At 43.7% G+C, this 12,174-nt stretch overlaps 1 protein-coding gene across 2 annotated transcripts in view; it reads right to left on the bottom strand.

Annotated features, from left to right (window-relative positions):
• Nucleotides 1-1,589: 1,589 nt before the first annotated feature.
• Nucleotides 1,590-12,174, bottom strand: part of BTAF1 (B-TFIID TATA-box binding protein associated factor 1) — a 90,311-nt gene continuing 79,726 nt past the window's right edge. For both annotated transcript variants that reach the window (XM_083149330.1, XM_083149331.1), the window contains exons 33-38: nt 11,556-11,681; nt 9,855-10,007; nt 9,158-9,369; nt 5,949-6,108; nt 4,140-4,310; nt 1,590-3,174 (exon numbers count right to left, since the gene is read on the bottom strand). In XM_083149330.1, the coding sequence (XP_083005456.1) occupies nt 3,028-3,174; nt 4,140-4,310; nt 5,949-6,108; nt 9,158-9,369; nt 9,855-10,007; nt 11,556-11,681 (969 nt within the window). In that variant the 3' untranslated portion in view covers nt 1,590-3,027. The remainder of the gene's footprint in view (nt 3,175-4,139; nt 4,311-5,948; nt 6,109-9,157; nt 9,370-9,854; nt 10,008-11,555; nt 11,682-12,174) is intronic.

Here is a 12,174-nt window from a genome sequence, read left to right as displayed (position 1 = left end):
TCCTTGCTATTGTGGGCAGAGTCCATGCCAGCAACTGTGGGAGGAGTCCCTCCCTCACAGACAGAGATTTGTTTGCTCTCAAAGAAAGCACTTACCCTCCCCGATATCCAGCAATGCTGTCCTGGAAGCGCCGCTCCGGCTGTGCTGGTGTCGGGCCGCACTACCGTCCACACTGAGGTACGCATCATTTGACTGCAGGGAGGCAATGGACACCAGCAGGAGTATCAGAGCGGCAACACTGGAGTCACTCGGACTGTCAGCACTGACCGCTCAGTAAAAAGAAAGCTGGGGATTGACGAGGCAATCCCGGGAGAAAAATAAAATTGTGCACCTGCAGGCACAAAAAAACACTGATGTCCTGTACATGGAGGCAGGGATATAAAGGGGAGAGGAGTCAGGCATGCTGGGAAGTTCCAAAGCTTTGGAGATTGGTGCCTGATCCTCTGGATCAAACTAAAACCCTGATGTCTACCCTGTGGGACCAGGAACCCTAAGGAGGAAAGCAAAGTTTACTCATTCCCTAAACAATACTGAAGAGCTGAAATAAATACATTCAAATACAGTCAAAGAACATCTGGAATTTGCATGGAGATGCAATGCCACCTTATGGGAAACCTACTAGGACAATTAGAGAAATACTAGTGGAGAGATGTAGCATAGGATCTTCGAGAAATAAACGGAGCACTATGTAATTGTAAATTTCCCATTTCCCTGCCCAACCCTGTATAACGAAGTGATGTTGCGCTTTGGATTGTCAACTCTTAAGAAGCCCATACACCGGACGATTTACCTGCAATTTGAGTTTGTTTCCTGCGATTGTAGCAATCACAGGAAAAGAACCAAAATTGCAGGTGACTGACAGTGGGTCCGATGCAATCCGTGGTCCCGTGTGCATCACACCAGACCCTCCGATCGCATGTACAAGGGCCGCATGTGATATATTAAGGGAGCACTGTGTGAGACTTCTCCGAGTGGGGAGAAGTTGCCGCAGTGTATGGGAGGCCTTTAGCCATGCTAAGGATAAAACAGTCAGGCTGATGTCACTGTAGATCTCCATTGTCTATAGTGGTTCTGACCTTGCACCCATCACAGCTGACCATCTACCGTGTCGGTGGTCTGATTTTACTTGCTGCCATTGTTTTGTCTATATTGTTGAAATGTTAATTCTACAACTACAGCTGTAGGTTTTAATAATGCTTTATTTTTAATTTTTAGGTTTTTAAGATTGTCAATTTCAGAAAGGTTATTTAATGCCAAAGGCTAAGTGGGGACACAAGCAAACGTGACACAATAAGTGTTTTTCTAACATTTTCCAAACACAAAAAAGCACCTAACGGCCATTTTGGGGAGATTAGTTTTACTGTGAAAGGAGAAATACGCAAACTTCTGATATTATTAGACATGTCAAACTTTTCTGGAAAAATAAAAAAATTTGTGCAGCGTTCCATTTCGTCAAGGCTAAACCACTACAATGTGTGGATGGGTGCAGAGCTATAGCATATCAGCCAGAACCGCCTGTTAGTAATCTGAAACATCTAAATCACTTATTACAGGGCAACAAAAAGCAAAATAAAATAAAGCAACCACAATTAAAAGAAAAAAAAATAGTTTTTTTTTAATTTTCAAAGTGTAAATGGAATGGTAATTCATTACAACACGCCACAGGTTAAAGGTGTGACAACAGTTCATTTCCATAGTTTGCATTTTTACTTGTTGCCTTATTTTACATAGGGGAGGTAAGATTTTTAAATATATATGTGAGCCAAGCTCTCTTCTCTCACCAACGGAACCCATATTACAGGTTTGGATAAGTAAATAGGATGGGTACCCCATGGATACAACATAAACTACATACAAACAGGATAAGAATGCACTCTGTGATGGAACACATTGAGGGGTATTCATTGCCAGCCAAAATTTTTGCCACACACACAAAAATAAAAAAATGGGTATCTCCATTTCAGTAGTCAATCATGTGCATTTTTCACCAGATTTTTAGTCCATTTTCAATTTCATTCAACTTTTTTTCGGGCAAATCGGGATGGGCAAAAATGGCCACAAAAACTGCAGAGAGTTCGCCAAAATACGTAAATTTGCAGCAATTTTGTCGGTTTTCACCAATGCTGGCTATTTAGCCTGGGCGAAAAATCAGCATTGGGATTGAGTAGGCAAATCGAATTAACCCACCCCAAACAAAAAAGCCGAAAACAGACGTATTTTAACCTGGCGAAAATTTTGCTCGTGATTGAACACCCCCCCCCATAGTATTTTTGTGCTGGGGCCAGATTATCAGTGTAAACATGACAAGCACATCAGATTTTTTTTCCCATACTGAAGATACAATCCTAGATGCATGTTCTTGAAGTAGTTAAGCAGAATGTGTGCATAGTTCTATGAACAGAACCCTGAATTTCAGTTCAGATTGTATTGATCCCCAACCCCCCCCTCCAAATAAAATTGCAACATGAGATAAACGTGAGCCTGAAATTCATTAAAAATGTACAACCTTTATAAAAAAAAAAAAACTATATAACAATGAAGCCACATTAATGCCAGCAGCGGGGGAAATACATTGAACACTTAAAATGTGGATTTTTATTACTGCTAAAATGTTCCTTGTACACCTCAGCAACAATGCTATGAAGAATGCCTCACTAGATGCACGGGTGAGGAATAGTAATTAAGCTAGTGAAATAAAACCCATTGAGTCAGGGATGGCCGTACAAAAAATATGCCGAGAATATTCCGTGCTGGAAATAACAGCTGTCCCTGCATAAAGTCCGGCAGTTTCAGTTCTCACCAGCTGTAGAATAATGCACCAGTATAGCAGTATATAAGCCTCTTTATCCTCGTGTTAAGACCGCATATAATTCACATGACATTTTCTCCCATTTGGAGGATTTCCGCCAATAGCTTCCTGAAACAGTCTAGTAAAAACCCTATACCAAGGATCATATAGTACCAACGCGGTTCTTGCTGAATATCAGCAGAAAGATGGATGTTGTAGCAGCAGCCGAAAGAACGGGTTTATTTGAGAGAACGCATAAAACCATCGAGACTGAATTCCGCATCGTACTGCTCCTGATTCCACAGTTCTCCAAGGTTGTCCAGGATGGATTTCATGGAACTCTTTCCGCTGGCATCAGAGGTCTCCATCTTCTCACTCTTTCCGTCCTAGGAAACATTACGCATCAATGAATATTCCAGGCAGAATGTTCCAGCTGAACTGGGAGACTAACAATACTAGTACTATATGATAGGAGCCTGCATATTTATTTTAAAATTAATACTGTTATTCCGTGATTAGTAGTACACTTAACAGCACACTCCGTTTCAGGGGTTTGTCTAGTTCGGACTTTCCCCGGCTCCTGGGGTCATCCGTTATGTTTTGAAAATCAGTATGTGTCATTTTAATAGATATCAATAGGTGGCACTACTTTCTCGGTTACTGAGGAAGATCCATGTTCTGTAACCGTTCACCTGATCTTATATAATAAGAGTCTAAAGCTGTGTACACATAATAGGTATATCTGCAGAATGATTGGGCCAAGTGTTCTCCATACACACTGCACAATCAGTCAAAAAAGACATCACAAGTGGGCTGGGCACATTTGCATGCACCAGCCCACTGAGCTGTCAATCACCGGCAGTGGACAGATCGCCCCGTACACCCAGCATGGTGCGCTGATATATCGCATCGGCTCTGCAACACAGCCAATGTCTGTGTACGGGAAATCTATCCATTCACAGATATCACTCTGCTCATCACCTCTATGGGAGATCATTTTTTATGGTGTCAGCAGCCAATAGATGGCGCCCGGAGAAATAAAAGTGTTGCTGCATGTAGGCTCAGAGACACCAACATTCGTTATGTTCGTCATGTTGACTGGCTGGCAACTAGTAGGATATATTTTCACTAGTAAGCCCGCTCAAAAGCAAAAGCTTTGAAAGCTAGTCTCCTTCTGTGTTTGTGCATGTGTGAGAAAGATTTAGTTTCACTCGCTGCCAGCAGATGGCAGTGTTTCGGAGACTCACGGACACGAGAGATATATAGATGAGAGAAAAAGGCCTCTGGTATTTGCTGTATCTGGGTGGTAGTCAGTCACAAACCATACACAGTGGTGAGAGACTAGGCTTACCTTATCAAGGGTGAACAGGTCCAGCAGCTGGTCAGTACCCATACTCTGCAGGCTGGAGTTTTCTTGACTTATTACAGTATTTGCAATACTCATTTTGAATTTTTGCAGACCCATTATCTTCTCTTCCAGCGTCCCTCTCGTTATCAGCCGGTACACATTGACTACACGTTTCTGCAACAGATTTCACCATTTACACTTAGTGGAATAAACGCCTCATTACCTGCCCTGCCAGATGACATGGTACAGTCCTACAGTATTTTAGTTGTTCATCCTAGCAGCCGACCCAACTCAACCAGTGCAGTCACTCTTTCTTATCTGGGGTAACGCTCTGGCTGGTGCTTCTAGCACACTCTAGTCTGTATCTCAGGACTGAGATACAGACCAATATGTGATAGAAGCAGCAGTGAGTAACACGCCACAGGAACTACATGGGTTGTGACCGATACAGGGTGCTAGAATACAATTAGTGCTTACACTGGACATAACAATTCCACCTCAGTAGTGACATCTGCACTATAGGAGACTGTCTTCATTACAGACAGTAAATGCCCGAGGACTGCCAAAATTCCAGCATGTGCACGGTGACCATTGCCATATTACATCAAACTGTACATGTCTGACTGAAAGCAAAACATAGCTTTAAATTGTCATTTTTATACACAAGACAAGCTAGGTATACAATACATACTGTTCAAGATCTGGCGCTTTTTAATTTCTTTTTTATAATCCCAAACTGGCAGGTTTTGCCTTCTCTACACAAAACCAATATTACCATATAGATGAAGCCAGAGAATGGATAAGGTCAATATTAGCCATACAGTAATCCGGGCCAATACTCAAACTTGTGCATGGTGAGCTGCCACAATGGTCACAAGGAAGCAGAGTGAAGGTTCCAGCAGAACCAGCCATTAAAACCCACACACTGAGATGTTTGCAAGGTGCTATTTGAGCCATACAATTTGTGCTACACAATTTGGACTGTACACTGGGTACATTTTAAGTACATGCAATTTGAACGGCACCAGATTTTTGACTATGCTACAAAAGTCAATTACAGGCTGCATGCGATCTAGTGCCCCAAAAACTGCCTGCACATACTTTACTGCAAAATAAACCGAGTGCGACTTGGAACTAGACGTGATGCTCTTTGGACTCCTACTTCTCGCTACTTCTGCCCAGTAGACCTCCCCACGCATGGAGTGCATTGGATACATCCACGTTAACAATTGTTTTTGGGATGAACTACTAAAATGTAACAGCACCAAGGAGGACTTTCCAGTCCCAGGACCAAAATCCCTGCTACTCTTTAAGATTAAAAGGCCACAAGGTAAGGAGACTGCATGCCTCAATCACCAAAAACGAGGGGAATTTGTGAGAAAATCATAACCACTGGACCTATCCTAGGAGTGTTGAGTATGCCCTAAATAAAAAAAAAGGAAGATTGCAAATTGGACATTATAGTTCCCACCACTTATTCAGTATCGGACAGTAGTGTGCGTGTTGGTCTTTAGGGTATTTACCAAACCATGCCAAGATTTTATCCCAGAGAAGAAGGCAACGTAATTATGAAGACACCACTAAAGACCTTTCCCACCTTTGACCGGTTATGGTTTACAACACCCATCTCTGTATATTATAGTCACACAAACATTAAACGCACAGATCATGTATTCCCTTACCTAAACAACTTAACAACAACAGTTTAGTTGTTTTGGACTTGGAAGGTGAATTTGGATACCCTTTTTTGTAATTTCTGTGGCAGCCTAGCGCAGAACTGTAATAGACACTGTCTGTATTGTATTCCCTTACCTGTCCAATGCGATGTGCTCTGTCCATTGCCTGGAGATCTCTCATTGGATTCCAGTCATGTTCCACAAATACTACTGTGTCTGCTCCAGTGAGGTTGAGACCCAAGCCACCTACATGGGTCGTCAGCAGCAGAACATCTATGGAAGGATCATTATTAAACCTGGAATAGAAGACAGGAAAGGCAGCATGACAAGGAGTTGCTTTTGAGCATCTAAAAAAATAAAAATAAAAACTGGTATTCCAGTTGTGGCAGGGCATATTGTAGGTAATGCGTAAGATACAGTCCAGGATTTAGAACAGCGCTAGAGATGCACTAATATCTGCGGCCCCACATCGCTGGCTACAGCATAGATAATTATCGCATATGCACTAACATATGCAATAATTATTGCAAAGTACAAGAGCTGCCCTTTGCAATGAGTCCAGCGACGTGCAGTGTGTCCCGGCGGCTCCCCCTCCCTCACCCAGTCGGCTGATGATACTGCTGCGGGCTATGCCTATACCTCCCTGCACCCGGAAGGGGATGTAGGGGCTAGGGAGGAGGTGGTCACTGGTCCAGGCAGCACAGCAGTGTGCTGCCTGTACTCGTACTCAGGTGAGGGAGGGGTGGCATGCGTAAGTGCAGGGTGGTGATCGGAAGCCCATAGGCTTCTATGGGGTATCGCCAGTTTTTGCTGGCGAGCCGGCATGCGGGTTTTCGTGCATATCAAAATGCAGTTACATCCGGAGAGGCGTGGCCTGGACGTCCATGGAGTAGGCAGCAGATCCTCAGTGCTCCTTCCAAAAATCCTGTTTTCTATCCTGATCTGCTGCCATCGTCCACCCTGACCCTCACACCAGGCATGAGACATCCTAATACTTGCCCTGCTTCCCCGTTGTTGCACTCCTGGGACCATCCGGCTGCTGTTTGGAGGGATTGGTGATCGAGGCCTGCCGCTTCTTCTCTGGGAGGCGCAGCGGGCAGGAGAGACAGGCGTCGGCTGCTCTCTGTTTGTGAGCGGAGAGAGCGACTAGCGTTCCCATCTGGGACACGCTGCCGCGGACCGCGCTGGGGTGGTTGGCGCCATCTTGCTTGCGTGCCTCCTAGGCTGTGGCGGCTGCACTCGCCTGCTATAACTTTCCTGGATCCGGCTGGGGCTGCTGACATCTGCCTGACATTGGCATTTAGGATCCCCTACAGAATATTGACAGTACGTGCCACGGCTGTCTAGAGGCTCCTGGATATATAGTGGAAGGCAGCTCTGGGCACAGACCTCATATCTTTCAACTAAATACCTGGCAAGTATTCTTGACTTTATCTCTCTAATACTATACCCGCTGGTCTATCCTGACTGGGAGGGGTGGAGGTGTAAGGCGGCCTATGGGTACCTTTCTATTCACACCATTGGGCCGTGCTAGCCGTCCCCATCTTTCAATGAAGACATACTGTGGCCGTGGGGCTGATACTGCACTTCTACTGCACTTCTGCCTCCCCTGTATACTAAGCTCACGATGGAAATGGCACTGAGCCAGATCCTGCAGGCTATTGCCTCTTCTACAGACAGGCTTGTCAACAAACGTAATACTCTGCAGCAGGATACGGTTTCTATTCTCTACATTGATGATGCTCCAGCTGAAGTATCAGAAGTCACTCTTCACACCTGTGATGTATACCCACAAGATCCTGCTTTATTAATCGAAAGCAAGCCTATGATCCTGCCTTACTGCTCTATATACGCTGCTGCCTGCCCAGAGTTGCCCCACTCTCCTGCAATGCACTCAACATCAATTTGGAATTGCCTGCACTTCTATCGTGGAACTTATCCTGTTACTCCATCTGCCGTTGGGGAAGATCCGGATTCTACAGGCCTTTCCTCTCCTGGTTTTGAAAAATGGCCAGACTAATACTATGTACCACATTATAATCTGAGACATCTCCTGTTGTCTACTATATATGTTACAACTTTTGATGGTTACCAGTATACAGTTATCTCCAGCTATTTAGGGTCGTAACTTAAGCTTATATCCCTCAGTATGTCTCCGTTGTCTAATATCCTGCTATAGTAAGTATAGTTTAGTGGGTATAGAAGGGGATGGGTAAGGTTTAGGGCTCCAGGTTTTCCCAGGTTGGGGGTGGGACATACAGGGTGCAGGGTTATTGGGGGGTTTGATTTGGGTCCTTTTGGGTGTATATATATATTTTCTTCTTCGTTACTTAGGCATTAGATGGATTTGGCAGTAATCTCCTTATCTGGCCCTGATACTCCTGCCGATTTACTGTGCTCGTATGGCGCCTACGGGCACTTGGGAAGTCATATTTTGAGGCCAGAACATTATCCTTGTATTTAGGCTACATTATAGATCAGTGTTACAATATATATGTATATCCTATCGTATTACTATGATAACATTTAACATTTTGCTATAAGCCAATTTTGCCTGCCAGCATTCTGTATATCTATTATATGTTTAATATGCAAAAATCAATAAAAAAAAAAAAAAAAAAATGCAGTTACATCCATAAACTACATTCCAAACAAGAGATGCCAAAATACAGGTTAGGCGAATGCTGGGCACAGGGCTGATTCAGAAAAACCTGACTGGAGGCAGATCGCTATAGCGGATGCTGGACTCAGATTCTTATTGTGCTCATCAATTCACATTGTGGAATAAGATTCTTCTTGGCAGAGTGTAGCTGAATTAAACCAACCTGTACTAATCCTAGTATAATGGTAGAGCATCGATCTATTATAACCATCTGCATCATCTTTTAATGTGCAAGTGGCAGGTGTGTGCATAGATTAGAACTTCATATTCTCTCAACGAGTCATGGCCAAATTTCAGTTTATAACGGCAGTTAAAAGCACTTTCAGGACATGTATTATATTATGTATACTGTGCACTGGAGTTTGACCATTACTACTGTACCCTCCTGGAGTACAGTTAAGGTGCCCATACACTAGTAAGATTTATCTTCAGATCTGGCTGGTTGTCACTCATCCATAACCATGTTTTTGTTCCAGTTTGTCAGTTTTCCAGAATTTCCAAGCAAATGGTCAACTGTCATTTGCTCTCATCCATAACCAGGTTTTTGTTCTAACCAGACAGATCTGCAGATAAATCTGCGTGTGTATGGCCACCTTAACAGATACGACCCTTACCAAGCTGGACACATCCTGCCTCTACGACCGAGATCTGCAAGCTAAGCCTAATGCACCGTTGTTACTGACCTGGATACAATGGAATGTCTGTGACCGGCAGGTATGCTTCCATCTAGCCGTACGTATGTAATGGAGGGCAGGTGAGGCTTTAGGAGGTCATTCTCCACAATATCAAGCATACTCTTCAGCTGACAGAAGATCAATATCCTGTGTTGGGCTACAACTGCTTCAGTGCCACTCTCTGGGGTGCCAGCATTGCCCAGACCACAGTCCAAAAGTAGCTGCCATGTAAGAGACACACACATTTTTTTTTTCTTGAATTCATAATACAAAGTAAACCTATAGATGAACAGCCTGACAAAGGTCACATAGCGCAGCAATGGGTTGGCGTCATGCGCATGAATATTCAGACAAAGATTCTAATATTATGTTTTCACAGAAGAACAGCTTTCTGTAACTACGCATAAGCCATAAGTATATAAAACCTTCTATTAAATGGGCCGAAGTTTCACAAACTCTACGGACGGTTTGTCAAGATTTAAACAGTTCTTCACTTCATCACTGCAGCCATTTGTTCCAGCTTCCGCCCAGTGCTACAGCCAAAAATGCAAGAACGTGGTGTCCTACATTAGTCACGTCTGCAATTTTGAATTAGAAAAAGGTCTAGAAGACATTCCTACTTGCACAGAAAAGCTGTATATCAGTAGTGCAGGGTAGCTCTGCCAAAAGCCAGCACTTAATGTCAGAGTAAGAAATATGATCATACTTGTTTTAATGCGGACAGCTTGGGGGCGTGCAGAATATCTCGCAGTGAGGAGTTCTGAGTCGCTAGTTGCTCGGTGATCTTCTTGTACTCTGGGTGTTGGGCGGACAGAACCAAAGCAGGGTGGTTGCATAGCTTCCGCAAATACTGCAGAGCCTTAGGAAAGAAAAGTGAAAGTTAATTCAGTTTATGTATAAAACCATTGAAATCTGCTCCTAAATTCTTAGTGCAACGCAGCGCCTCTTATTTCTACATAACATTAGCGCCATTCATTGATGGAATTAGGGCAGCTCACTAAGATCACAAAGGAACCACTAACTAAACCTAAAATACAGAGAACTCGCAATCATACACTTGTAGGTTTCAAAATTCCAGGAGCATATGAACTTAAGCTACAGGGGATTATGCTGTGATCATAGAGATTTTCCTACTCCTGGCAATCTTATACACTGGCCATAAACAGGGACATAAGGTTAATGTCCTCTTGGGGCATTACTTCACAGCACAGAAACAAATACGTACATTATATCACCTTCCCTGAAGACTCAGGAATTAAAGAGAAAAAAAGACCATAAGTTATGGTGCTTGACGATTCAACGATGGTATTCTAATGCCAGACCGTGTCCTAGCAATGTGCACCGAGCAAAGTCAGGAACTAAAGCTGTTGTTGAGGTCAGCGATAACTTCTGCGCAACAGATAGGTGGCCATAGTGTACTTGAGGCATCATTACCAGTACAAAATCTGCCAGCACACTGGCGACCGCCCCAGATCGCGACACGCTTGTACCAGTCCATGACATTAATGACAGAACCCACACTATTCCACCTTGAACCTTTTCGCTACAGGACACAGGTGTTGAGCTTCTGGATATTTATATTTTGTGGAAAGGAACAGTTTGGTTACTTAAAAAAAAAAAAAAAAAGCCTGAATAATGCCCAAATTCTTTCTGGTCTGCTGAGTGACTACAGCTGTGAGGAGTAATGCATGAATAGCTGCGAACAGGACTGACATGTCTCCTGGTTTACAGGAAGGTCATGTGAACAAATATCCAAGAAAGAGGACAAATCCTCAAAGTGTTAACACATGATTCAGTTTCACTTAGATTCCTGCGTGTCCATAGAGAACCAGATCGCTAGCCATCTCCCTGTAACGTGCGCCAGTCATAGAGACACGGTTTAAAGACTTAACCAGCAGTTTGAGGACCAGGACTTTCTTCATTCTGTGCAATCCTCCATGAGTGGTAAAGCCCTGAACAGGAGTGTGTCCAACAGAACTCCACCCTCGGAAACCCTAACTGAAAACATTCCAGGAGTTGCTTGAACCACTTCTCCACTAGGCTTGATGACCCAGTCTGAAGTAGATATATGAATCTCAGAATAGACTTAATTACTGTGGCTAGAAAGTCATGACCGTCCTTAAATTCAGAATGACAATTTTGCTATATTCTCCCATTTACCCATATTCCCTTTTGGGGTCAGTAAGTGGGTTTAGCCCATGCCTCACATAATATTGTAAAGTGACTGGAAATAATGCTACTGCTTCATCTAAAGTCTTCTCAGCTAGGCTCAGCGGACTTCTTGCTTTCATCCACTGAACGCCTTCCACAAACCACAGATTTCTGGTCTACAGCAAAACTGCATAGGTCAGCTTGTCTAGGGTTAATCACGTCTGATAATGGAGTACACTTAGCGGCCATGAGGTACCTGGAAGACATGTCCTGTGGCTTTCAGCTTCGGCTTGTCGCACTCCTCCGCCAGCGTCGATGTTGACACCGTTTCATCAACATCTGTTTTGGCTCTAGATTTTGCAAAGTCTTCATATAACTGCACCTAAAACACACAAAAAAAAAAAAAAAAAAAAAAGGAGTACCACATTACAGCTGCACACTGTATTACTCTGCATTCATAAATCCTGGAGCAAAAGCAGGGATTCAAACTCAAGACTCTCTACCACCACTTCCATTAACAGTAGCTGTCCCCCAAGGTTCTGTACTTGGTCCTCTCCTTTTCTCTCTACATGTTCTCTTCAGGTGAATTCCTTTGCTCTTTTGACTTCAATATCATCTCTACGCGGATACTCAAATCTACCTTTGGTCACCTGACCTCTGCTGCTCTCCTCTCTCGTGTCTCCAATGGTCTCTCCGCTTTCTCTTCTTGGATGTCCCAGCGCTTTCTCAAACTTAAAATTTCTAAGACTGAGCTGATCATCCTCCCACCATCTAGCACAAGCTCACCCGCCACAATCTCATTATCTATTGATGACACCAACGATTCCTCTAGCCCCTAAGGGGGGGATTAAAGCTCAGATCCCAACTGTCGGGAC

This window comes from Crinia signifera, chromosome 6 (genome assembly GCF_055691185.1).
Source record: "Crinia signifera chromosome 6, ASM5569118v1, whole genome shotgun sequence".
NCBI lineage: Eukaryota > Metazoa > Chordata > Amphibia > Anura > Myobatrachidae > Crinia > Crinia signifera.
The sequence above is the reverse complement of the archived record's forward strand: the minus strand, read 5'-3'. Positions and strand labels throughout refer to the sequence as shown.